The sequence below is a fragment of the Podarcis filfolensis genome (assembly GCF_964270895.1).
Source record: "Podarcis filfolensis genome assembly, chromosome: 2".
NCBI classification, from domain to species: Eukaryota; Metazoa; Chordata; class Lepidosauria; order Squamata; family Lacertidae; genus Podarcis; species Podarcis filfolensis.
The window spans coordinates 17,551,766-17,579,582 of NC_139605.1; the positions used below are offsets into that span (position 1 = coordinate 17,551,766).

The 27,817-nt window shown below is 45.3% G+C and overlaps 2 protein-coding genes across 6 annotated transcripts in view; one reads left to right on the plus strand and one right to left on the minus strand.

The window, feature by feature from the left end:
• Nucleotides 1–14,798, plus strand: part of LOC310756923 (zinc finger protein RFP-like) — a 15,983-nt gene extending 1,185 nt beyond the window's left edge. For 3 of the 4 annotated variants that reach the window (XM_083601868.1, XM_083601869.1, XM_083601866.1), the window contains exons 2-8: nucleotides 2,009–2,444; nucleotides 5,715–5,810; nucleotides 7,899–8,129; nucleotides 10,380–10,402; nucleotides 11,247–11,365; nucleotides 12,592–12,621; nucleotides 13,313–14,798. In XM_083601868.1, coding sequence (XP_083457994.1) covers nucleotides 2,022–2,444; nucleotides 5,715–5,810; nucleotides 7,899–8,129; nucleotides 10,380–10,402; nucleotides 11,247–11,365; nucleotides 12,592–12,621; nucleotides 13,313–13,821 — 1,431 coding nt within the window. In that variant the 5' untranslated portion in view covers nucleotides 2,009–2,021 and the 3' untranslated portion in view covers nucleotides 13,822–14,798. Of the gene's footprint in view, nucleotides 1–18; nucleotides 114–2,008; nucleotides 2,445–5,714; nucleotides 5,811–7,898; nucleotides 8,130–10,379; nucleotides 10,403–11,246; nucleotides 11,366–12,591; nucleotides 12,622–13,312 lie in introns of those variants that run through there. The other variant, XM_083601867.1, reaches the window with a different exon arrangement.
• Nucleotides 14,799–15,504: 706 nt separating this feature from the next.
• LOC310757080 (butyrophilin subfamily 3 member A3-like) lies at nucleotides 15,505–26,171 on the minus strand. Of its 2 annotated transcripts, XM_083602226.1 has the most exons (7): nucleotides 25,425–26,171; nucleotides 24,700–24,981; nucleotides 22,784–22,888; nucleotides 20,327–20,347; nucleotides 19,053–19,085; nucleotides 16,902–17,083; nucleotides 15,505–16,081 (listed from the first exon to the last, which is right to left on the minus strand). In XM_083602226.1, the coding sequence occupies exons 1-7, from the start codon at nucleotides 25,522–25,524 to the stop codon at nucleotides 15,998–16,000; spliced, it is 807 nt and encodes a 268-aa protein (XP_083458352.1). In that variant the 5' UTR covers nucleotides 25,525–26,171; the 3' UTR covers nucleotides 15,505–15,997. The 2 variants fall into 2 exon arrangements, with proteins under 2 accessions (XP_083458352.1, XP_083458351.1); XM_083602225.1 differs by having other exon boundaries at nucleotides 15,505–17,083.
• Between the last annotated feature and the right edge of the window lie 1,646 nt (nucleotides 26,172–27,817).

A 27,817-nucleotide genomic window follows, 5' to 3' on the forward strand; every position in this document is an offset into this window, starting at 1 on the left:
TAGGTGGGCGGGTGGGCGGAGAGAGAGAGCTGCAGGCGACATGGGTGGAGATGGGACAGCTGAAAAGCCATGGGAGAAACCCCGGGAGGTCCGAAGCGTGGTCTGCTTAAGAGGTTTTGCTTTTCCAATTTAAACGGCGCGGTGGCAGTGTGGCATAGTGGTTAGAGCGCCGGGGAAAGGTTCGGAAAAGATCAAAGGGATGGAGGAGCGACTCCCCTAACAAGGAAAAGCTGCAACGTTCGGGGCTTTTTAGTGCAGAGAAAAGGTGTGTCTCCCTCTCGCACAGCTCTAGAAGTCGTGGGCGCCTAGAGAAACAGTGTTGGAAGGTTCAGGTCCAGCTTTCGAGCTTCCCACAAGCACCTGGCTGGTCACGGTTTGGAGCCATCACAGTCTTTCAGCCTCACCTACCTCACAGGGTTGTTGTGAGGTTAAAATGGAGGTAGGGAGGGAGGAAGCATGTTTTGTCAGCTTGTGCCCATTGGAGGAAGGTGGGGTCAAAAAGTACTAAAAACTAATAAAACAATTAACTGTTGGGGAGAGAGAGGCTTGCCATAGTGGTACACATTGTGTGGCTTTTTCCTCCACTGAAGCAGTAGCCCTGCAGGAAAACTATAGGCTGCAAATGCACCATGCATTTAAAGTATATCCCCCCCCCCCAAAAAAAAATAAAATAGAATCATGGGAACTGTAGTTTACTCCTCACAGAGCTACAATTTCTGAAACTACATTTCCCACCATTCTTTTAGGGGAAATAAATAGGCACTGTGTGTGCTTTAAATGCATGGGGTGTACACCTAGAAACATATTGTATTGGGCCACAAATAAACCGAATGAATAATAATGTTATCTGATCGGGCTTTAGGCGTTTTTGTAGTTTTTGCTTCGTGTAAATGCTGCTTTTGCAAGACAGAGTCAAAGTTATTAAGGCAGGCTCAGCCCTTGGCAATAACTTCATCAGCCCAGTAGTTTGGAACAAATGAGGAAAAGGAACCAACTTTTTTATGAAAGCATCCCTGCCAGGAGATTTAGGAGTCACCCATCCTCTTCTACCCCACCCCCCACCCCATAAGCCCAGGAAAATCATTCTTTAGTGCTCAAATGGTAATTCAAGCTTGCTGGGGGGCGGTTCCCTGGGAAAGGAGGCAGACAAGAGGAAAACTGCTCAGTGTGGACGAGGCCTTAGAGGCAGTTCTGACACATTTATAATCTGCCTTTAACCATGTGCAGATGGCTTTAGTATTAATGACTTTGGGTACTTTTGGATGGCGGCTTTGCATTGCAAATGAGAATATTCAGATATTGCACCTGGGTTATTGGCAGCAATGTTTTAAGCAACATCAGATTTCCACCATAAAAGTTAAATTTGGATTAAAGAGAGGTGGGCCAACAGTTCTATGCTGATGTTGCATAACAATTTGTTGTATGTTTTTATACAGATGTTGTTTGAACTCTGTAGAAACCCCCCTTGCATAAACACCCATCCTTCACCTTTAAATAGCATACAGTATGATAGGGGACATCGGGCTGCAACCCTGTACACACTTAATAGGATCAGGTTGCTTGAATAAATCTTTAATAGCGGGTCCTTCATCAGTATGGCCAACCTGTTGAATGCAGTGAGATTCTGCATTTATTTTACAATTATTTACTGTAATAAAACTTGTAAGCGGCTTACAAAAAGAAAAACGTAATGAAATAAGCAGTAAAAATATGTAAAAGCAATTATTTAAAGCATTTTTTTTAAATTAAATCAACAGTAAGTTAAAAATCAGATTAAAGCACATGTCAACATTCTGCATGTCAGGATAGGCTTCCCCAAACAAATACTGTTTCGGGGAAATGATTCAGAACATACGTTTGTCCCTCTAATAGTTAAAACCACCTTCAAACACTCCATCACTCCCTCCCTTGCAATCTAGTTCCCTGTGAGGCAACCACTTCCTGATTGCAAAAAGGAGACACACCCCTCTCTGTAAGCAAAACTAAACTTTGTTCCTCTGCGTTGCAGCTAGAAGACGCCAATGGCTGCGCCGAACCCAGAGAAAAGCCTCCAGGATGAAGCCACCTGTTCCATCTGCCTGGATTATTACCAGAACCCGATGATGGTCATCGACTGCGGCCACAACTTCTGCCGGGACTGCATTGCCCAGTGCTGTGAAGGCTCCATTGCCAACGTGTTCTCCTGTCCGCAATGCAGAAAACCCTTCCCTTGGCAGAACCTGCGGCCAAACAGGCACCTGTGGAATATCGTTGAGCTGGCCATGCAGTTCAGCAAGCGGCGAGCCAAGGAGTCGGGAGAACAGGCGCTCTGCAAGAAACACCAGGAGCCGCTGAAGCTCTTCTGCGAATACGATCAAACGTCCATCTGCGTGGTTTGTGACCGGTCCAGGTTGCATAAATATCACAGCGTGATTCCTATAGAGGAGGCCGCTCAGGTTTACCAGGTAACGTGAGTGGCTGAGAGGGGCTCGTATTTGGGGGTGGGGGGTGGGGGAGAGATTTTCAATCATGTTTTTTGTAATTGCTAAAAACAATGAGGTTTGGTTCTCAAGGGGAGGGTCAGTTAACAGCCGAGAGCACAGGAAGGGAAGGGAAGCTGTTACTGGGGGTCTAAGGATTGCAGACACACGAAGGGGCAGGGAAGGGAAGACCTCTCCAGGTGAGAGTTTTCTGTGTGAGACAAAGGGAAAGAGCTACTTTTCATAGCATCATGCAATTTTGAAGTTGGAAGGGACCCCAAGGGTCATCTAGTCCAACCCCCTGCAACGCAGGGATCTCAGCTGAAGCATCCATGACAGATGGCCATCCAACCTCTGCTTTAAAACCTCCAAGGAAGGAGAGCGCAGCACTTCTCATGGGAGTCTGTTCCACTGGCAAACAGGAAGAGGATTCTACTTTCACTTTCAGTTTCTGTTTTGATGTACAGTAGTTTGTTTTACCTTATTGTATTAAGAAACAGCTTTAATAAAATCTTATTTTTTTAAAAAAAAGAAACAATGGAACAAACTCCTAATCTTATTTTTAATACGTTTTTATTGATTTTTTAACTATCAGTTCCAACAGTCATACGACAGATCTTCTCATCTTATACAATATTTTAGACTTTTGTCAACACCTCTGATGATTTTCCGTTCTTTATCACTTATTCTGCATTTCTTAATTTCTATATTGCATTTAGTTGTCCTTAACTAATAATTCTTTCCATAGTCTTTCCTGTAATATTTCAAATAATCCACCTTACAAAACTTCTTGCAGACCTACTAGCGTAATCTGTTCATCAGAATTACTTTTCAAATAGTTCATATATTTACTCCCGTCCTCTAAGAATCTCTGATCCCGCAGGTTTCGAATCCTTCCTGTTAATTTATCTAATTCTGTATAGTCCATCAACTTCATCCTCCAGTCTTCTTTCGTCGGGAACAAACTCCAAATCAGTGGGGGTTCTTGGGGGTGGGGACATCTTAGAAGAACTGGAAAGCAACCAGGATTCATGTATTGGTACATATGAAACAACTTATTGCCAGGTTAGTTTGTCTAGCACTATATTACCTGCCCAGTCTGACAGTAGCTCTCCAAGGTCTCTGCAGGGTTCTTCCCCCTTAACCTGCTGTCTGGATCCTCTGTCTGCAGAGAACAGAGGCCTTCTTACCCTTCTCCATCAATCCTGCGTCTCTTGTTTCCTCATTGTCTTATTTTAAGCTATAAGATCTTTGGGGTCGTCTGCCGCCTGTCTCTTTGGAAGGTGCGACGTACTTCAGTAAGATAGCACTCCTGCAAACGGCTAATGTTAAACAGTCAAACTCAGGTCCCCAACCGTTGTTGGACTACAACTCCCATCATCCCTGACCACTGGTCCTGCTAGCTGGGAGTGATGGAAATTGTAGTCCAGCAACAGCTGGGAACCCAAGGTTGTGTTAAATTAGGCATGGCCAAACTTGGCCCTCCAGCTGTTTTGGGATTACAATTCCCATCATCCCTGACCACTGGTCCTGTTAGCTAGGGGTGATGGGAGTTGTAGTCCCAAAACAGCTGGAGGGCCAAGTTTGGCCATGCCTGTATCAAATCAAGGGGATCAAGCTTTGCAACTCCCTGAACAAGCCCTTCCCAAATCGTCACTTTCTTGGTGCAGCTTCCTAATTTTTGCCTAATTTCACAGAGAGGCTGTCATTAAAGACCTATAGGCCTGGGATTGGGGGGGACAGGACCCTGTCACTTTCCAGGTGTGCTTGAACTGCAACTCCCATCATCCGCAGCTGGCACATCCAGGTTGGATGGCCATCTGTCATGGGTGCCTTAGCTGAGATTCCTGCATTGCAAGGGGTTGGACTGGATGACCCTTGAGGTCCCGTCCAATTCTATGATTCTAAGGGAGCTACAGTTGGTTAGAGCACAGTGCTGATTACACCAAGGTCTCAGGTTTGATCCCCATATGATCCATATTTGATCCTCAGGTTTGATCCCCACAATTCCCATCATCGCTGTTAGCTAGGGATAATGGGAATGGTAGTCCCAAACATCTGGAGGGCCGGAGTTTGCCTATGCCTGCCCATATGGGACAGCTGCGTATTCCTGCATTGCAGGAGATTTGACTAGATGATCCTCGGGGTCTCTTCCAACTCTACAATTCTATTATTCTGGCGGTCCACAGATTTTCCCATTCCTGATACAGTCATACCGCGGGTTACAGACGCTTCAGGTTGCGTTTTTTCGAGTTATGGACGCACCAAAACCCGGAAGTACCGGAACGGATTACTTCCGGGTTTTGGCGGTCGCGCATGCGCAGAAGAGCTAAATCGTGCTTTGCGCATGCGCAGAAGCGCCAAATCACAACCCGCGCATGCGCAGTTGCGGCGCTGCGGGTTGCAAATGTGCCTCCCGCACGGATCATGTTCGCAACCCAAGCATCCACTGTATAGACTAGACTCGAATAGGCCAAACTTTATTTCAACATATAAATTGTCCAGTAGCACCTTAGAGACCAACTAAGTTTGTTTCAACAAACCCCCATAATTCCTTGATGCTTATCCCTGGGTGTCTCTCGCAAAATATTGCCACCAAAGCAACAAGCACAATCAATACATTAGGAAAAGAAAGGGTTCATTTCTGTTCTCTTCTCAGACAGTATTGTTGTTTTATTTTGTCCTTCTCTTGGACAGATTTTCCTTTTCTTTACCAGTATTTATAGGTCACCCTTTATTTGGGTTCTCTTGGGAGCAATAGACATAGCAACAGGTGTCTTCTAAAAACCTGCTACAATTGTTTTATTTAGGATGCCTCAAGGGTGGCAAAATGAGGGGTATAAATGCAAAGAGATAAATGAAGGGTTGGTGTAATCTGTCATACATAGTGGAGGCACTGCTTATCTCTTGGCTACTGCAAGCTTTCTCAGTTTCTGATTAATGGGAATTCAGATGAAGAAAGAAACTTTAAAACCTGTCTGGTGCTTGAGCACCACAAATCCAGAAAAATGAACAGCATCTGTGTATCTCAGCGAGGCTGGAAGAAAATAGGTCTTATTTGAAGATTGTGTCTGAAATATGCCGGAGGAGCAGTTTTAGATTAGTTCTACAGCACAGATGCAAATTTGCAGTCTGATGGTATTTAGATGTTGTTACAGCGCTGAGCTTAAATAATTCTCTCTTGCATGTGTAGCTGCTCATTTGAGAAGGACATGGTGAATGGCTCAAAAAATGTGTTATTCACATCTGTCTTAGGAGAAAATACATCACTGCTTGCAAACTCTGAAAGAAGAGAGAGACAAGATTTTATCGTTTAAATTAGATGCAGAGAAGCCAAGCCAGGATCTGCTGGTAAGTGCAAGCACAATCAGAAGTTAGTGGGGAGTTAACAACACCATTACATCTTCACTTGGTTTTTAATTTGTATATGATGTTTCTACATTTCTGTGTTGGGAATTTCAGCTCTACATGTATTATCCATTCAGAGTGCCAGTTTTTAGAAGCTCAGGACTATCAGTTTATAATAATAATAATATTTTATTTATATCCCGCCCTCCCCAGCCGAAGCCAGGCTCAGAGCAGGGCACCTGTAGCTGTTTGGATCTACTTCAGTAAAGTGTACACCTGGAATTGATGTAGGTTCAGTTCAGGTTTTGTATAACAGCAATTAATTTGTATACAGGAGTGAATCTTTTGAGTATCTATTTTCATTAATGTTTTAATGTTTGACATTTTAAATTACCATATAGCATATATTCAACACAAAAAACAGTGACAATTAGTTGTTGACAAAGCTGGACATATAAAAGGCCCCATTACCTTCAGTGGCTTGGGGCCTCATCAAATCTAAATCCGGCCCTGGGTGCAGGCAAGCGAGCTGCTGATGGTAGAAAGCTGACTTGCTCAAATTTCAGAGCATATTTATATAGTACCTGAGAACCTTATCTGGAAATATGTCACTGTCCCATAAATTAGTCTTAGAGCCTATACTATGTTATGGTTTCTAAACATCCCCACAACTTTTATCTATGTTAAAGCTTGTTCATGCTTACTAAATAACATTCCCTATACTTTCGTAATATGCATACTTGGAGACGTGTACATTTCATCTGGATAATGCTCAATTGATAATTGATAATTCTCAATTTGCTTTGGTGAACCAATCCTAACATTAATACATCAGCTTACGATTCTTCTTATCGTGACATCCATATATCCAGCTCATCATGTTCAGACATTCCATAATCCAAAACTTACTGACCGCTGAAAGATGAGCAAAACTTTCAGTACCTTTGTCACCTCACATGACTGAGCATCTTCCAAATTTCAACTAAATGGTGGTTTCCCAAACTTGGGTCTCCAGCTGTTTTTGGACTACAACTCCCATCATCCCTAGGCAGCAGGACCAGTGAGCAGGGATGATGGGAATTGTAGTCCAGAAACGGCTGGAGACCCAAGTTTGGGAAGACCCTGGGCTAAACTTTAACCTCACACATTAGAGTTATATGTTTCAACGTGGTTCTGTGTTTTATAAAAACAAACCTTTCCACCTGTTGCATTAAGTTGATACCTATTGTCCCCCAAAGTGTTATGAGCTTGCTTTGTGCACCTGTGAACTAGCTCTTGACAGCTGGATTCTGAAAGTAGCGATTTTACAAGAGCATCTAATTATAATCTGTTGCTGAGTTTCAATTTCAGCTGGTGTTTCACAGCACCAGACCAAGGTCAGCTTCTCTTTCTGCAGAAGAAGACACGGCAACACACATCTACAACGACTCGGTGCAACACCATTTTGCATTATATGCAATGGAAGCAGCCTGGGGAATGGCTGGATTTTGACACTACAAAGCAGGTGCAGGGACCTTTTAGCCCTGTAGATGTTGCTGAGCTACACTTTCCATCAACCAGCAGCCAGGGATGTTGGGAGTTGTAGTTCAGCAACTTATGGCGGGCCAAAGCACACCCGTGCCTCTCGCAGAAACATTCGCTGTGGGTTAAACCACAGAGCCTAGGACTTGCCGATCAAAAGGTTGGCGGTTCAAATCCCTGCGACGGGGTGAGCTCCCGTTGCTCGGTCCCAGCTGCTGCCAACCTAGCAGTTCGAAAGCACACCAGTGCAAGTAGATAAATAGGTACCGCTCTGGCGGGAAGGTAAACAGTGTTTCTGTGCGCTGCTCTGGTTCGCCAGAAGCGGCTTAGTCGTGCTGGCCACATGACCAGGAAGCTGTACACCGGCTCCCTCGGCTAATAATGCGAGATGAGCGCCGCAACCCCAGAGTCGGCCACGACTGGGCCTAATGGTCAGGGGTCCCTTTACCTTTGGAACACACGAAATGGTGTTTCATGTGTCGAGGTGCTTTCCTATGGGTGGGTAAGAAATATTACAAATAAATAAACCAGTGTCGTCCCCCCCCCACTGTTTGCACCTGTCCCAATCAGGCAGAAACTGAAGCCGAGAGGCAGAAGCTTGTGTTGGAATGTCAGCAGCTCCACCAGTTTCTAGAGAAAGAAGAGCAGCTCCTGTTAACCCGGCTGCAGAAGCTGGAGATAGAGATTGAGAAGAAGAAGGAAGAGCATGCAGCTAAATTTTCCGAGGAGATTTCCCATATCAGCACCCTAATTGGCGAGCTGGAGCAGAAGGGTCAGGAGCCGCCAGGTGGGCTGATGCAGGTAACGCAAGTAGTAAACTACTGTAATTCGCTCTACGCGGGGCTGCCCTTGAAGCTGTCCCAGAAACTCCACTGGGTGCAGAATGCTGTAGCGAGGCTCCTCATGGGGTCTCTGCCATGGGAGCATATTCCCCCAGTGCTTTTCCGGTTGCACAGGCTTCCGGTGGAGTAGAGGGTCAGATTTAAGGTGCTAGTTTTGACCTTTAAAGCCCTTCACGGCCTAGGACCCTTGTACCTACGGGACCGCCTCTCCCGGTATGCCCCACGGAGGACCTTAAGGTCCATAAATAGCAACACCCTAGTGGTCCCGGGCCCTAAGGAAGTCAGATTAGCCTCAACCAGAGCCAGGGCCTTTTCAACACTGGCTCCGGCCTGGTGGAACGCTCTATCTCATGAGACCAGGGCCCTGCAGGATCTGATTTCTTTCCGCAGGGCCTGTAAGACAGAGTTGTTCTTCCTGGCCTTTGGCTTGGAGTCAATTTGATCCCCCCCCCCCTCTTTCTTTTTTCCTCCTGTGATGAGGCTGCATTTTAATGTTTTAATGTTGTATTTTAATCTTGTTTTTAAGTTGTATTCATTCAACTTGTTTTTATTATTGGTTGTTAGCTGCCCTGAGCCCGGCCTTGGATGGGGAGGGCGGGGTATAAATAACATTTATTATTATTATTATTGAATGCCATTATATAAGGGCCATAGCACAGTAATAGCACATGCAGAAGAAAGTCTTGGGTTCAGCCCCCGGCATCTCCAGGTAGGGCTGTGCTGGAGGGGAAGCTTTGCCTGAAATCTTGGAGAGCTGTGCCAGTCAGAGTAGACAATACTGAGCTGGATGGACCAAAGGCCTGATATGGCACAGGGCAGCTTTCCTTTGTTTGGAAGAAGAGTTTGGATTTGATACCCCGCTTTATCACTACCCGAAGGAGTCTCAAAGCAGCTAACATTCTCCTTTCCCTTCCTCCCCCACAACAAACACTCTGTGAGGTGAGTGGGGCTGAGAGACTTCAGAGAAGTGTGACTGGCCCAAGGTCACTAGAAGTGTGGCTAGCCCAAGCAGCTGCTTGTGGAGGAGCGGAGACGCGAACCCGGTTCACCAGATTACGAGTCTACCACTCTTAACCACTACACCACACTGGCTCTCTTGTTCCTAGTTATTTCCCATTTGGTTGCATCCTCCTCCTCATTTCGCCTTCTCACCCCTCTCACTGCATTCCTCCAGTGGTGCATCGTTGCAGAGTTAACACCTTTCCTGATCTCTGGAAGCCCAGTATTTTGAGCCTGGGGAAAAAGACGACCTGACTTTCTGCTGGTGTTGTGTGTCCAAAGCAGGGCCTTCTTCCCCCTCAGCAGAGCGAGATCTTAGCCTGTACTGTGTATCCATCTGTCTCGAGAGTGCGTCTCTGGGGGTGAAGTCAAACCGGGCAGTGTGTATGAAGGTCCTGGGCTGCCCAGACGACAAGATTCCCCCAGTCTCGGCCTTACTGATGTGGTTGAATAAGGAAAGGAAAGCAGAGCAATACGTTTGGCACCTGCTTGGCTGCAGGAGTTGCCAGAAGGAGGCATGCAAGGTGCCTTAGGGACTCCACTCCGATTTGTGTGGGGTTTACTCCAGGGGTAGGCAACCTAAGGCCCATGGGCCACATGCGGCCCACGGGGGTTGTTTAACCGGCCCATGAGACACCCCCGAACCGAGCTGCCTGCTCGGCGAGTCCCCGCAGGCTGCACTAAACTGGCACGGTACGGGGACTCACTTCCGCGGCGCCGAAAATTGCATCTGCGCAGAAATTGCGGGCTCACATGTGAGCGCAATCTGGCCAAGGGAGGGATCTCCGCTGGAGTGAACCGGCCCAGGTGAGGTAAACCTTGCTGACCCCTGGTTTACTCTTTAGGTTTCTCTTCTCCCAAATGTATCCCGCGAGGCAGTAGGTATTGTGCTATAGATCCGCAAAGAGACTGAATGAATTGGTTTGCTAATGCCGCCAAACTGAAACGAATGCTTTGAGGGTCGAAAGCAAAATGAGCTGGGAAGGTAGTAGGTACTGGATGAAGCAACCTTTCAGCGGCTGGGCATGTCTAGGCCTGGTCAGTGCCTGGATTAGGGGCCACCAGGGAAACCTACGAATGTCATTTTGAGTTTTAGGATGTAAGGAAGGCAGGATATAAGATGAACCCCTGTAGAAATTAATTCCAAATATGACGGGTGTTGGACTGGATGACCTAACCTCTCTGTCTTGTCTCCTCTTTTCCTCGCTAGGATATTGGAAGTATCTTCAACAGGTATGAGGCCGTTCTTCCTGTTGCCATTTCTCCACCCTTCACAGAAGGCAATTCTAGTAATGTTCTGCACGCATGCCAGGATCAAAAGCAGTATGTCTGAGTGGGAGAGCGTGATTGTGCTCATGGTCCTGGTGGCAGCCTTCTCCAAATCATCTGCTTAGGAGGGAATGCTGCCTTTTTTATATATACAACATTTTTTATTTATTTTTTTCCAGTTTGTACATCTCAAAATAAACATTTTACATCATGCCATGAAACAATGGACTTAACCTACTTCGCTTTTCATGGTTCATTTTACATAGCTATCGATCCTGCGTATTTTACTGTAACCAATCTAATCGTTTCTCCATTTTGCATCCTCCAAATATTTACCGTGCTGTTGAATTTATCTAAATACTACCAGCGTTTTCAATTGTACAGTTATTTTCTAAATATTCAAGGGGGGGGGATTCTCTTTGAGTAAAGATTCTTCTTGCTCTCTTATTCTATAAGTTAAACCTGCTGCTTCCGCAAATTCTATCATCTTAAGTTGCCAACCTTCCTTACTTGGGATCTCGCTCACTTTCCATCTTTTGGCTTGGACTACATAGGCCGTTGGTCTGATTTACCGGGATGCTTCTTGCATCCTTCCCCTTCTACCTAGAGTAGAATTTTCACTAGCATGCACCCCTAGCGCACCCCCACCCCCAAAGTTGCAAATCCATTGGCCAAGGTTGTAGTTCACCTTCCGTCAGCTTGGCCAGCTGTTTACACTATGTAGATGCATTCTGCGCCTGATGTTCTGAGAAGCTGCGAGTGAATAAAGATTTCTTTTCATGCGGTTTCCTGTTTGTCAAACCTCTAGGTGCAAGAGAGGCAAATTTCAGTTTCCTACTCCACCTGATTCTTCGGAGCTCAGTACAGTGCTTCAGGAATTCTCCAAAGAGAGTGCTTCACTGCAGGGCAAACTCAGGAAATTCAGAGGTACTAAATGGGTTTCTGAAGCTGATCACTGGGGTGGAAATTTTACTGTTGTTCTTATTTAGCTCTTTTTCCGGGCGATCAGTGAACACTTGTCCCAATCACATTTTGCCTTTGTACAATACCCACCATTAAAATACAGGCACTGGATTCAGAATAACTTGGTCATTCTTTAGTGGTTGAAATTGTTGGGATTAGATTGTGATGACTAACCTGTCTCTTTGATTTCAAGGATCTTAGTGTGATGCAGCAGCTAAAAAAGCCAATGCAATTCTGGGCTGCATCAATAGGAGTATAGCATCTAGATCAAGGGAAGTAATAGTGCCACTGTATTCTGCTCTGGTCAGACCTCACCTGGAGTACGGTGTCCAGTTCTGGGCACCACAGTTCAAGAAGGACACTGACAAACTGGAACGTGTCCAGAGGAGGGCAACCAAAATGGTCAAAGGCCTGGAAACGATGCCTTATGAGGAACGGCTAAGGGAGCTGGGCATGTTTAGCCTGGAGAAGAGGAGGTTAAGGGGTGATATGATAGCCATGTTCAAATATATAAAAGGATGTCACATAGAGGAGGGAGAAAGGTTGTTTTCTGCTGCTCCAGAGAAGCGGACACGGAGCAATGGATCCAAACTACAAGAAAGAAGATTCCACCTAAACATTAGGAAGAACTTCCTGACAGTAAGAGCTGTTCGACAGTGGAATTTGCTGCCAAGGAGTGTGGTGGAGTCTCCATCTTTGGAGGTCTTTAAGCAGAGGCTTGACAACCATATGTCAGGAGTGCTCTGATGGTGTTTCCTGCTTGGCAGGGGGTTGGACTCGATGGCCCTTGTGGTCTCTTCCAACTCTATGATTCTATGATTCTAGGGCATGATGGCCTGGATCCATCCCAATGATATAAAACTCTGTGCTTGGTTGATAGGGCTACAATATTGTGAGCTTGATAGTTTACTTGCTATCTAATAATAATAATAATAATAATAATAATAATAATAATAATAATGGTATCATTGCTGTAAATGTGCTCCAAGGCTTGATGCCTACAAAGGAGAGAGAAATTAGGAGTGCAATTGGGTAGCTGTAGATTTCCAAAGTGATAATACTCCTAAGGCTTTAGAATGGTGCATGTGAATTAATGGTGTATTAATATACGAAGTTCATTTGTTGCTAAATATAACACATTAACAAATCACAGAAGTTTGCATATACTTATCCTCCTTTTCTTCCTCTAGAGACTTTGGATGAACAAAAGTGGATAAATGGTAAGTCCCCACAGATTCTGGATATCTCACGGTAAAGATGGATTCATGCCTTTTTGTATTTAAAAAAAGAAAAGAGGCAACCTGTGGTTTTCTATATATTGTTGGACCACAACTCTCCTCGTTCCCAGCCATGCTGGCTGAGACTGATGCATGAGTCTCCGATCAGGAGGAATGCTCAATAAATAGGCCGCCTTCAGAAACAACCATCTGCAGCAGATGAACAGTTACTTGTTTTATACATTGGTCTTTGGGAAAGGTTCGTGGAGCTTGGCTCCATGCCTGACGGTTGCATTTGATCTCTTGCATCTGAAGGAGCATCTCCATCCCCATCATTCTACCCGGACACTGAGGTCCAGCACCGAGGGCCTTCTGGTGGTTCCCTCACTGCAAGAAGCGAGGTTACAGGGAACCAGGCAGAGGGCCTTCTCAGTAGTGGCGCCCCCCCTGTGGAATGCCCTCCCACCAGATGTCAGAGAGAATAACAACTACCAGACTTTTAGAAGACATCTGAAGGCAGCCCTGTTTAGGGAAGCTTTTAATGTTTGATGTATTACAGTATTTTAATATTTTTTTGGAAGCCACCCAGAGTCGCTGGGGAAGCCCAGCCAGATGGGCGGGGTATAAATAAATTATTATTATTATTATTATTATTATTATTATTATTATTATTATTATTATTTATTAATTACAGAGAACGTGACACTGGACCCCATGACGGCTCACCCTCGATTTGTTGTGTTTGATGGTCAGAAAGCTGTTGCATGGGGATCTGTCCGCCAGGAGCTTCCCTACAGCACCCGACGATTTGACCCCACCCGCTGCGTGCTTGGCTGTCAAGGATTCACCTCAGGGAAGCATCACTGGACAGTGGATGTGAGCAAGGGAACTTTCTGGGCTGTGGGTGTGGCCAAAGAATCTGTGAAGAGGAAAGGACATCTGAATATCGTCCCTGAGGAGGGAATCATGGCTGTGGGTTTTAACAACGGTCAGTACAAAACCTTAACGTCGCCCCCGACCATTCTGAACCCAAGTAAACACCCTCAAAAGATTCAGATCCGTTTGGACTATGAAGGAGGAACGGTGGGGTTTTTTGATGCGGAAGAAAACAAGCGCCTTGTTCTCTTTAGTGTCAAATTTGTGTCAAAAATATTTCCTTTCTTCCGAGTTGGGGACATGAACACTGTGCTCCGCCTGTGTTAAATTATATCTGTTCTTCTGTTGGACTTGGGTCTTTGGCCCTTCCAACAGTGAAGTAGTGTCAACATAACTCTCTCTGGCTGTAACACACAACACTGAGCTTCAACGCGGTTAATACAGCAGCTGCTTTTGATTTGCCTTAATTCCCTTATCAGGTTACTATACTGAATGGAGACTGGAGCCTAGGCTTACAGAATGTGGGAGACCCAAATGCATACACCATTTAAAACTACTTTGTAGATATAGCTTCTAGTATGTTTTAGCAACATCTTTGTCTCTCCTGGCTATATTTCCTCTCATTTGGATACAGATTCCAAAGTACAACATTTGTACCCCTCATATCAGATGCAAGTGGTACATCTTTTATACTGCAGCCTCTCAGAAATACACGGAAATGTGATCAGACAAGAATGGAGATCCAGCTTGTGGACATAGTGCTGTGAAAAATGGGAATTGAAAGTGTGCATGTGTGTACAAAATCGATATGAGGTGTGTGTACAGGTATTTTGCATTTGGATATTTGTACCCAAATGAAAGCAGTATTGCAAGATAAAGCCAGTAGTTAACGGTTGAGTGCAGTCAATTTATCCAAGCTAAGCTGAAACTAAGAAAGACGATGAAAATTGATAAGAAAAGTGGTGCTTTGTAATTTTAACATGGTAAATACAGGGATACAGGAGATCACCTTGGTTTTCAATTGAGATCTGTTTAGGATGCCTTGTTAACGTACCTTGCAAATTTTTACATTCTGGGAATTTTTTTTTTTTAAATTGCAGACTTTTAAAAAAAAGTAGAGTAAAAGTTTATCCAAATTTGCGTAAGTATTTTAAGAATTCTTTTTTACTTTTACTTTTTTATATAGAATGCTGGAATGAAAAAGCACAAGTGACAGGAAACGTTTAGGTACTGGGTTGTCAGAATTATTTGCTCTGCCCTGTACCTGTTTGCCAAAACTTAATAAATGCTGACATCTCCTTAAATATGTTGCCGTCCTTTACTCTATAAATACAATATTGGTCAACTTAAAAAGCCATTCTGCAACCTTCTGCAATCGGCTCCTTTTCATTTGGAGGCTGTTTCAGTTCATGCCCCATTTAAAACACTTGCCGTTCTCTCTTTCCTTGAGTGGTTCAGTCTATAACTCACAAATGGAAACCTGATGGATGTTTGCTGCAATTTGGTGGCAAACAGCGGGTTTTCCCAGGGGAAAGCAGCAGTGTGGGTGTGCCCATGGTTAGAGTCTTCCAATGTAGGCGTAAAGGTAAAGGGACCCCTGACCATTAGGTCCAGTCGTGACCGACTCTGGGGTTGCGGAGCTCATCTCGCTTTACTGGCCGAGGGAGCCGGCGTACAGCTTCCGGGTCATGTGGCCAGCATGACTAAGCCGCTTCTGGTGAACCAGAGCAGTGCACGGAAATGCTGTTTACCTTCCCGCCGGAGCGGTACCTATTTATCTACTTGCACTTTGATGTGCTTTCGAACTGCTAGGTTGGCAGGATCAGGGACCGAGCAACGGGAGCTCACCCTGTCGCGGGGATTTGAACCACCGACCTTCTGATTGGCAAGTCCTGGGCTCTGTGGTTTAGACCACAGCGCCACCCGCAACCCTAATGTAGGCTTAGGGGTACTTAAATGAATGAGGTAATTAATGGAATCCGGAACCAGGTATACCAAGTAGATCTCACCTTAGCACTGAAGAGGCTTTTATTTATGTTCATTTAAACAAATATTCAAGAATAACGACACACCTTTCACTAAAATCTTGGACATAATCACTTTAGGCAAATCAAGAATGCTACAGTATCATTGTCTGCCATCTCATTACTTCTGTCCTCGTATAACTCTCAGTACGTCTTGTGTTTGGAGGACGGTTGGACAAATTGCTTAAAAATGAAAACTACCCACACATAGTGAATCCAGTCAGTGGAGGAGATTTGAATTGGTAAACACCAAAGGTGCTCTTGAATGTTTTTACCTGCATGCAATCCAGGGGGAAGCCGACCCACAAATATTCTTCCTTGGCTATCGCATTTGAAGGCAGTGGCATATAATCAGAGCAACGCTTCCGTGGTTAACGCTTCCTCTGATATTGCCGCTGTTAGCTGTCAAACTAGCTGCTGATGGTGGCATCACAGAGTGAGGGTCATCCTCTGGTTTTGATTGCCTGTTTTATTCATGCTCAAGGATGCCTTGCAACCTTCATCCTGTCCATTTGCTCCTCTGCGAAGGGATAGCAGTTCGCCAGCTGCCCATGCTTTTCCTGCTGAAATTTGATGATGGCGGTGATTTAACTTATATGACTCCCACCTGGCTGGGTTGCCCCAGACACTCTAAGCCAGGGGTCAGCAACCTTTGTCAGCAGTGGGCCGGTCCACCGTCCCTCAGACCATGTGGTGGGCCGGACTATATTTTGGGGGGGGGGGATGAACGAATTCCTATGCCCCACAAATAACCCAGAGATGCATTTTAAATAAAAGGACATATTATACTCAGGTAAAAACACGCTGATTCCGGGACCGTCCACAGGCCGGATTGAGAAGGCAATTGGGCTGCATCCGGCCCCCAGGCCTTAGTTTGCCTACCCTTGCTCTAGGCTGCTCCCCACAAAATATTTAAAAGCGCAGGAAAACATAAAACGATAGATGCACACACCCCGTCCCCAGTGCATAAGCAGAGATGACTTTTGAGGTGCCTTCCAAGTCCGCTGTGTCATGCCTTGCTTGCCCATTAAGCCTCACACAAGGAAATTCTCAGGGGCACAGTCGAAGCCAGCATCCCACCCCGACCTGCAGGAAAGGGAAGACCACCTCCCCGTCAAAAGCAGCAGAGGGGAAAGTGAAGATGGGTGTCTTGTGGTTGACGTCATGAAACGCCACCTGCCCCGTCTCGTAGTCCAAGTAAATCCCGAGTTTCCTGGGTCTCTTCCGCAAAGACAGGGGCGTCTCGGGGACGGTGAGAGCTTGGTAGTGGACCCGGCACTTCTCCACAGCCCAGATCCCTTCGCTGGGGTCAAGGCTGAGGCACTCCTTCCTCCTCACGGAACCCCTTGCCAGCCCCACGGCCCAGTACCCCTCCTCGCCCACCTCCACTTCCCAGTAGTGCCTTCCTGAGGAAAAGCCCTCGCTTCCCAAAATGCAGCGCTCGAGGCTGAATCTCAGGGGGCTGTCAGGCAGGCTGTGCCACGTGAAGCCTTGTATGACGGTCTTCCGGTCCGCAGACAGGATGAGCTCGTTGTTCGCTGTGTCCGGATCCAGGGTTACATTTGCTGCAGGATGGAGAAGATGAGAAGGAAAGAGGTCACGGAAGGAAGGAGGGCAATATCAATGTTAACCAGACAGTGTTGCGGCTGAGGGCCAGCGTAACCAGTTGCACTGGCACGTGCTATCTGCCTGCTGCCTTCTTGACTTATTGGAATATTCTAGAAAGAATTGGTCTTGAACAGGTTGCTAGGCAACAGAAAAATCTCGTAACAGGAGCCTCTATTAAGGGCATGTGGTCATTAAAGGTCAGAGTCAGTGAGTAAATGAACAAAGTTGAAAACGAGCAATTGAATCTCAGAGTCGGATGGATAGAGGAGAAGGAATTACCGTATTTTTTGCACCAAAACACTCACTTTTTTCCTCCTAGAAAGTAAAGGGAAATGTCTGTGCGTGCTATGGAGGGAATGCCTACGGGTGGCGGGGGGGGGGGGGGGATCTGCTGCAGTCGTGAGCAGAGGATCCATGGTTCCCCTTCCTTCCCTCCTCCGTGGCTCGCTTTGAAACAGCAAAGCGGGAGAAGAGCCGCTGAGTGGGGAGGAGAGAGGGACAGAGAGCCTGCTTCTTTAAAGGAGCAAAGCAGGAGAAGAGAGGAGCCTTCTCCCCTTATACCCCTCTTCTTCATTATTAGCAGCATCCTTCTCCACACACCCCACGCGTGCTCCTTGTCCCTTGAGTGCTTTTCCTTCCCTCCCCACTTAAAACGTGGTTACAAAGCACAGATCCACATGGATCCTCAGGATTTTTGCACTGGGTCACCCCAAATTCACCATCAGATCACATAGCATGTCCATGGCTACATCTTGCACCAAAAAAATCACGCACCCACTGTTGCCTGGAGCCGCAGTGGTGCAAAAATGTGGTTACAAAGCATGGATCCACATGGATCCTCAGGATTTTTGCATTGGGCTACTCCAAACTCACTGTCAGATCACATGTCTGTGGCCACAGCATGAACCACAAAAATCATACATCCACTTTTTCATTTAGAATATTTTTTTCCTTGTTTTCCTCCTCTAAAAACTACGTGCGTGTTATGGTCGGGTGCGTGTTATAGAGCGAAAAATACGGTATGTTGTTTTATTTGACCAGTGTAAATTTGTGTAAATAATAAAGATTTTCTGTAAGAAGAAACTCTGCTGCAAGTTTGAATTAAAAGAATACACCCAAGAGTAGATGCTCACGTGTCAACTTTATGCACCGGTAATACTATCTGGAAGTCAAGTGGAAGAATCGCCTTTCCCCCCTAGAGATTTGAAATTTCTCCACAGCAGCAGTGTTTCCTTAAATTGGTTCATTCATTTCATATGGTTGATACACTGCTTGATTGTAAAAAAATAAAAATAAAATTCCCTCAGGGGTTGATGAAAAGAAGGTAACAATAAAATCTTTAGTCAAAACTTATCTGAGCATTCAAAAAATTGAAACCAGCAGCAAACTAAAAACACACCAGCATTCCAATACCTGAGTAGGCTTGTCTAAGCAAAAATGTTTTTGGCAGGTGCTGAAAAGAGTACAGGGATATCAACAGGTGCCACCACACTAAAATATCTATTTATTTCAGATGCAGAACAGGTATTCTGTGGCACCAGTAACAATTAATGGAGGATATCAAGGTTTGTAAAACGCTTAGAGGTTTTCTTGTTCTTTAAAAACAAACAAATCAAGTGGTATATAAATCTTGATAAACAAACAAACAAAGATTCCCTTAACCATTGAGAATCTTCTGAAGTCACTATTAAAAAACGTGACCCGAATGGATAACACCAGATTCCCATCACATGGTGAGTCCTAAATCTCACCATGCGAAAGATATTCACCTCACAGGTTCTCCTTCCCCACCCCACTCAACCGCACCATGGTAGTTTTATTGCGTCCTCAATTAATGTCAAAAATTCAGCATCAGGGAGTGGCGACAGATTTCATGCCTGAAATAATGCATTGTGACACGCATACGAAAACAGGAGACCCGTTTACCTTTTTTGATTGGCATCACCAAGTTCCTCCAACCTAAAAGCAACCACACAATGACAAATTAACATTGATATGGAAAATCTTGATCTTTGGGTGCTTTACGCATAAAAAACACCAATACTATTTCAGTGCTGACAGCTATGTAGGCCTGGCACAAGACAAGGTACCATCTGAAGGAGATGTGCTGACTGCCTTCTCTTCTGGCGTGCTGACCTCCTCTGAGGCCTGTTCTGAATAGTTTTTGGTGCCATTAAATGATATGGGCCCTTCTAGACTATCCTGGGTTATTTTGCCTCAGAGTAGGCCATTGGACATTGTACAGAGAGTGTCTGTGCTTTGTGGCAGTTCTGGGAACTGTAGTTCCCTCAAGAGCTTCAATTCCCAGCACCATTAAACAAACCACAGTTCTAAGGATTCTATAGGGAAAACGATGTTGAATATGTACATGGGGAGAGCCTCCTCCTATAATTCAAACTTTTTTTAAAAAAGGAACCGAGGCTGAATGCCTCAGTTTGATGAATTTCACCTGTTCTTGGAAACATGGAGAGAAAACACCCAGTGTCCTGTAATAATAATAATAATAATAATAATAATAATAATAATGGTATAATAATAAATTATTATTTATACCCCGCCCATCTGGCTGGGCTTCCCCAGCCACTCTGGGCAGCTTCCAACCAAATACTGTATTAAAATACAGTAATACATCAAACATTAAAAGCTTCCCTAAACAGGGCTGCCTTCAGATGTCTTCTAAAAGTTTGATAGTTGTTGTTCTCTTTGACATCCGGTGGGAGGGCGTTCCACAGGGTGGGCGCCACTGTTAGTGTAGAGTTGGCAGTTTTGCTACCTAACAAGCCTTATTCTAAACTGGGGAAAGGTTTTTGAAATACCTTTTACAGTGGAAATTCTGAATCAATTATTTTTACCCACTCAAGCTGCATGTGTTGTTTCAGCCATCAGTTTTTGCTATTGGCTTGAACTGAACCAAACTTTCACGTCTACTTAAAAACAACAACCTAATTTTACTAAAATAGTCTCCCCCCCCCCTTTTTTTTAAGGCCACAGTCCAATACAGAGTCAGTGCAATTCTATGCACAATTACTGGGGAGTAAAGCCAAGTGAAACCAGTGGGATATGCGTCTGAGTAAACAAGAAGAATTGTACTCTCAGGCATGGTTAAGTTTATTTAAATTAATGGACTTAAGACTGCCTGTCTCTGCACAGGACTGTGACCTAAATGTGTTTTTCTTCTCAAAAGAGGCAGAATGACTTACTCAGTTCTGCAGAAAGCTTTCCTAGAAGAGAAAGGAAAGAAGAAATAATTATAACTGCTGTAAACATTTGAGTGTACAATCTAGCCACCCGTTGTTTCTGGTCTGAATAAGGTGTGCTGATTTTCCTCTAGTATCACGATTAATTAAGAGCAAGACTGAAGCAGATGGGACCTCTTCTTTTTGGCAATACAAATTGTAAGTCTGGATGCACAATCTGAATTAGGCCCACTGTGGGGGCCAAGAGTTAAAGCCACAGCTTCTCATTCTGGGGACCCTGCACGGGCTGCTTTTCAACAAACAAACCCAGCACTTAGGGCCAGAGCTATGTAGGCTGGCCCCTAGACCACCTTCAGTCAAAGAAGACAATCCTAGCCTAGATGAGGGGTGAGAAGTATTCTTGGCCCAACGGGCCTGATCTTTATCTCCCACCACTGCCACCCACCTGTAAAAGTTGGTCTGTGGGGATGTGGGATGGGGGAGAGAAAGAGTAAGTAGGACTGAATACCCCATTGAATCCTGTTATCTACTGGGTTTGGGTCAGCGAGGGAGTTCCCAGTGGGGAACTTGTTGAGATTTTGCCTACCTGCAGCTTCACACAAGGCAATTAAGAGTTGGCCGAAGGCCAAGAAGACTGAGCAGAGGGAGTTATTCTGCCTAGAGATATGGGACCTTGGAGATTTGTTTGGAGTTTGTTAAGAGTGAGAGTTTAAGATCCGTATCTGTATCTTGTATATAGTAACTTGTGAGTCTGCTGCAAATAATAAACACCTATAAGTAACCAAGTTACTGGCAGCAGCGTCTTGTTCCTGCTTCATCCTACCTGCCTGCAACTGATTGCTTCTGGAAGTCTGCGTATGCTCTGCTATATTCAACTGGGTCTGGCTAAGGTCCTGCAACAGGTTAAAGTTGCGAAACACCAATAGAACTCTTGTGCGCTCCGACCAAGCAGTTATCATCAGATAACTGACAGGGAGTTCAATCCAGCCACATCTCTCTACCTGTCTCACACTTCACATCACATATGATGACAGTTGTGGGGCCGTGGGCATTGTTTGGAAGACAAATGGGGAGGCCTGGTGCAGCAAATCTGGCCTGTGGGTCAGACGTTTCCCCATCCCTTGTCTAGATGCCCCGACTGTAAACAAAGCAGAATGTCTGCTCTGAAACAGTTGCAGATGCCAATCGTCCTGAAGTGGGGTCTCATGTAACTGCCCCAATAGCATTGTGAGCACAAATCACAGTGAGTGAAAGGGAGTGAAAGGCGGGATATCAAATCCAAACTCTTCTTCGTCTTCTGAATGAATGAATGAATGAATAATGAAAAGGATAGCCGCTTCTTCCAAATCTAACCTCAGCATAACCTCTGTGCAAACAAATCAGGACGAATGCTGAATAAACAGGTTGTCTGGAGGAAGAAGAGAAGATGAAGAAGAGTTTGGATTTGATATCCCGCTTTATCACTACCCTAAGGAGTCTCAAAGCGGCTAACATCCTTTCCCTTCCTCCCCCACAACAAACACTCTGTGAGGTGAGTGGGGCTGAGAGACTTCAGAGAAGTGTGACTGGCCCAAGGTCACCCAGCAGCTGCATGTGGAGGAGCGGAGACGCAAACCCGGTTCCCCAGATTACGAGTCTATCGCTCTTAACCACTACACCACACTGGCTCTCCAGGAGACCTGTGAATACACACCTGTCCGGAGACTAGGAAAGAATTTTGTAAGCCTCTCTCTAATAAGAACAGAACTGTAACTTCTGACTTCCTCCCATGTATTTAGAACCACAGAATTGCAGAGTAGAAAAGTATCAAAAGGATCATCTAGTCCAGTGTTTCCCACATTTGGGTCTCCAGCTGTTTTTGAACTACAATTCCCATCATCCCTGACCACTGGTCCTGCTAGCTAGGGATGATGGGAGTTGTAGTCCAAAAACAGCTGGAGACCCAAATGTGGGAAACACTGATATAGTCCAAACCCCTGCACCCACAACCCTGAGGTTAAGAGTCTGCTGATCTACAGACTGAGCTAGAAGATGCTACACAGTGCCACCTGGTATCAAAAGCACATAATGACAACATTTACAGACTGGTGGCGCTGTGGGGTAAACCACAGAGCCTAGGACTTGCCGATCAGAAGGTCGGCGGTTCGAAACCCCGTGACGGGGTGAGCTCCAGTTGTTCGGTCCCTGCTCTTGCCAACCTAGCAGTACGAAAGCATGTCAAAGTGCAAGTAGATAAATAGGTACCGCTCCGGCGGGAAGGTAAACGGCGTTTCTGTGCGCTGCTCTGGTTCGCCAGAAGCGGCTTAGTCATGTTGGCCACATGACCCGGAAGCTGTATGCCGGCTCCCTCAGCCAATAAAGCGAGATGAGTGCCGCAACCCCAGAGTCGGCCATGACTGGACCTAATGGTCAGGGGTCCCTTTACCTTTACCTTTATGACGCAGCTTCCTAGGTACTCACTGTTTATATTAAACAGGTAAAGGAGGAGGATAATGAAACCGAGAAGAGCCAAGAGGGAGACACACAAACCAGCTATCCACTGAGAGATCTTTGGGAAGAAGTGATCTGAAAACAAAGCAAATTACCAACGATGTTATAAACCTGGTTTCTGAATCAAATAAAAGAAAAACAGATGCCAAAGATTTGGCAGTGCCTCTCCCTCCCCCCCGCTATTGCGTTCTCCCCCTTCTGATCACGCTGCGGGGTTTTTTATAGCCTTCTGAGCTGCATGCTGGTTCTGCATACTTGAGGCCCTGAATTTTGCCCTCCTTATCCTCCAAGCACTGAACTTTTAATAAGCCTCCTGTCCTGCAGGAAATTCCTGATCCTGAGAGGAGCTTCAAACGAGTCCCTGCTGCCTCAGTAGGAGCTCACCATTGCCCAGATCCTGAATCGAAAGTGATTTTAATCTAACATATTATAATATAGCACTTCTTCCTATCCTTGCTGAAATATACTCAGACATAACACTTGCTTCATCCAGCATGGCATCCCAGTACATATATATATGCAAGGGTGATGCTGTCTGGAACTGAATAGCAATATGTCCCAGAACTTTCGTCAGCCAGGGGTTTAAGGACTGCTGTGAGTTTGCAGGGGAAGGGGTAGTTTATTATGAAAACCACTTTGAGAATCACCCGACTGAAAGGCAATAAATAAAATGGGGTCCCTGTGTCTTCCCCATCTCTCTCTCTCTCTCTCTCTCTCTCGCCCTCGCTATCGCTCTCGCTCTCTCTCTCTCTCCCTGCTGATGAAAATGTAACATGGAGCTGAGAAAGGGGTGCAGCAATAAAATTGCTAGCACATTTGCAGCACTCAGCAGGTTCCAGTATGGTTTCAAGCTGGATGGGGAACTAGATCAGGGGTCAGCAACCTTTTTCAGCCGCGGGCCAGTCCACTGTCCTTCAGACCATGTGGTGGGCCAGACTATATTTTGGGAGGGAAATTGAACGAATTCCTATGCCCCACAAATAACCCAGAGATGCATTTTAAATAAAAGGACACATTCTACTCATGTAGAAACATGCTGATTCCTGGACTGTCTGTGGGCCGGACTGAGAAGGCAATTGGGCCGCATCTGGCCCCTTAGATTGCCTACCCCTGGACTAGATGACCATCAAGGTCCCTTCCAACTCTACAATTCTACAGTCCTATGAAATCATCTTGGTGCACATTTCAACAGCGAATTTAATCTGCCACTGTCTCTAGTGACCTAGTTGGGAAGTGAGCCTGCTAGAAGTTCTCACTGGTTCTCTTCTTGAGTTCCTTCTCTTTAGAATACGTTGGTGTCAACGTTGGTTGACTTCAGGCTTCTCCCCTCACTCGTTCACTGCACATCACTTGAGAATTTAAAACGCTGTGGGTTAAACCACAGAGCCTAGGGCTTGCCGATCAGAAGGTCGGCGGTTCAAATCCCCGCGACGGGGTGAGCTCCCGTTGCTCGGTCCCTGCTCCTGCCAACCTAGCAGTTCAAAAGCACGCCAAAGTGCAAGCAGATAAATAGGTAACGCTCTGGCAGGAAGGTAAACGGCGTTTCCGTTTGCCAAAAGTGGCTTAGTCATGCTGGCCACATGACCCGGAAGCTGTACGCCGGCTCCCTCGGCCAATAAAGCGAGATGAGTGTCGCAACCCCAGAGTCATCTGCGACTGGACCTAATGGTCAGGGGTCCCTTTACCTTTACCTTTATACCTTCAAAGCACATTCAAAGTACATCCTTTCCCTCAAAGGATTCTGGGCACTGTAGTTTAGCCCTGACCCTTAACCAACTACATTTCCCAGAATTCTTTGAAGGAAAGAATATATTTTGAAGGCATCGTTTGTACAGAGCCACAGCCCCAAAATACAGAACCGTTATCAAGAATTCTGGACAGCTTACCTGCTATATGAATAGTTGATTCCTTTTCCTGGTTGAGGAAGCTGTTCCGGACCACACAGGTTAGGCTATGATTTGAACTTCCTGTTAGGATGATGTCGTTCTGCACCTCAAACAACCCATTGCCCTCCGTGGAAATTTTTTGTCCCAGTGAAGGGAAGTGCCTCCCATTGGGAACTCTCCATAGGATCTCAGGCTTTGGGTACCAACCACTGGATCGGCAAACTATTCGGATCCCCCTGTCCTGATAGCCTTCGATGGAAATAAGGGGAGCAAGGCCTGTTGCTGAATTGAGAACGAACAGAAATAGTGGGATAATTCAAAGTCTTCCTGGAATCTATTCAAAAGAAGCATAAAAAAACCCAACAACAACAATTGTTTCTTTAAACCGCTTTGAGGTTTTCTTTTCTTATAATCAATCAGTATAGTTTATGAAATAAATAAAAAGGTATCAGACTGCTCTAAATGTATGGCATGGTTATGACGTTAATAATCTTCCCTGAGACCTGGGTTTGACCACAGCTGGTTCCTGAGCTAGATGGACCTAAGTATGCCACAACAACTTACAATTTCACGGTACTTTTGGGTACGTATGAGAAGCTGGTATCTAGGCTGCTGGTAGATTTTTTTTTAATTATTATTATTATTATATCTCCCTTCAGAGAAAAATAAGACACTTTAGCCACGAACAATAACATTTCTATGAGAGGTACTAGTGAGAGTCTTACCAGGGTCCACATTATTTATAGGTGGAATAACAAAGAAAATGGTGAGAATGAACAGAAAGGAACACATTTCTGGGTCGCAAGAGAAGATGGGTGCCTCCATTTTCTTTCTTTTCTGGCCTCTGGGGGATAAAGCAAGATAAAGAGAGAAAGAAAGAGAGAGAGACAGAAAGAGAGAGAGAGAGAGAGAGAGAGAGAGAGAGAGAGAGAGAGAGATTTACAAACTGATTATGATACCCAATCCTCTTTCTCTCTCTGTTTTCATAAAGTTTTGTAACTTAAGGTGCATGCCTGCGGAATGGTCCATGATGACCACAAGAAGATGCTAGGAAGATGTTACTTTGAGATTAGCTTAAGGATGGGGAGCCTCAGACCCCCCAGGAGCTGAATATGGCCCTCCATGCCTCTCTATCTGGCCCTTGGTGCTCTTCCAATTATCAGCCTTTGCTAATTTGGTTACCTCCAGATGTTTTGAGCAACTACTGCCATCAGTCCCATCCAGCTCACATGCTGGGGCTGATGGCAGTCGCAGTCTAAAGCACCCAGGGGGCACCAGGTCGGCGACTGCTGCAATAGGCTTTTGTGATGGTTTGCAGTCCAGTATACTTGAAGGAGCGTCTCCACCTCCATCATTCAGCCCAGACACTGAGGTCCAGCGCCGAGGGCCTTCTGGCGGTTCCCTCACTGCGAGAAGCCAAGTTACAGGGAACCAGGCAGAGGGCCTTCTCGGTAGTGGCACCTGCCCTGTGGAACGCCCTCCCACCAGATGTCAAAGAGAAAAATAACTACCAGACATTTAGAAGACATCTGCAGGGAAGCTTTTAATGTTTAATTGGTTATTGTATTTTAGTGTTCTGTTGGAAGCCACCCAGAGTGGCTGGGGAAACCCAGCCAGATGGGCGGGGTATAAATAAATTATTATTATTATTATTATTATTATTATTATTATTATTATTGCAAGAGGACTCTCTTCCCATTTGCTTTGCCTCACCGACACCTGCAGTCAAACAGGATTTTGAAATAAGAAAGACATCTGGCTGTGTTTACTCTGCATTAGGGCTGCCATACAAAGGTGGAAAACCCGGATGTATAGCAAGAAAGGTTTTTTAAAAATAAAAATGCTTTAAAAATCAAATAAAAGCCCCAAAACAGTCAACATCTCCCCAAAAAAGCTGAACAACTTTGTCCTGATTGTCACTTTTAGGAATATTGCACCCCTGCTCTGCATCCAAGGCAGTGGTCTGAGAAGCAGCATAAAGCACGACATTTGCCCCAATCCTCATCTATCCTGTCGTTTCTTAGGAAATACTGTGTTTTGATGCATTAACCAGCTTTGATCCAGATTAAGAAAACTGGTAGCGTGCACACACAGCCTCTGTTTGCCAGAGGCAAATCGGGGATGAATGTATACAGTAGGAACAGTCACATCTCTTTCAAACTTCTTACCACCTTTAAGTCTTTCCTTTTCCTTTTCCTTTTCTTTTTTTTTTTTTTTTTTTTTTTTTTGGAGGAGGAGGCAGGCAGGGGAGAACGATGGCCCATCTCCAGAATGAAGCTCTGTGCCTTTAACTGACATGCAGAAATTACGCATGCAGGTTTCCCCTGCATGGAGAGGTAATGAAGGAATGGGCTGTAGTGGCTCAGTGGTAGAGCATCTGCCTTGTCATGCAGGACGTTGCAGGTTCAATTCCCAGTATCTCCAGGTAGAGCTGGGAAGAGGTTCCCTGTCCGAGAGGAGAGCCTCCGCTAGTAACCATAGGCAAGACTGTAAAAAGAAACTTCTTATGTTCCTGTATGGGGAAAGTTGGAACCGGCTGGATTTCTGCCTGTCATAGATGCCATTTCCAGTCAATCTGTTAACGTCAGCATTTGCCCTAATTTGTCTTTATGACATCACGTCAAGCAATTTGTTAAGTTGTGGGTGAACATATCAGACGACACAGCGATTCTTCAAGCAGCTCTTGTTTATTCACAGGCCAGAACAGAACTGAACTGAAGGGTTCAGCCAGCCTGCTTATATAGAGCTCCACTACAACGCAACAGTAACCACTTTCTGTAACTATCCAGTCACTGAATGTCACTTTCAATCCCTTATTTGCATATGTGGACCTGAGTGAAAACTATCTACAGTGTCCCCCTGCTGGCCCAGGGTGAGAACTTCAGTACACAACACAATTGTTACCAGTATGTTGTTCTGGCACAAACAGTATTATCTTTTTTTATTATTTCCAGAGTGCCCAATCCACTTTAACTGCACAATCTGAACTTGCCAGAATGTGATTGACTCCCACCCACAAAACTGCCACATTCTGGAAGTGCCCATAGTTGGTAAAACCACAAGAAAAATGTGTTGGCTACTGTTATTCCTAAAGGCATTTGTCATTCTCCCAGTCCTT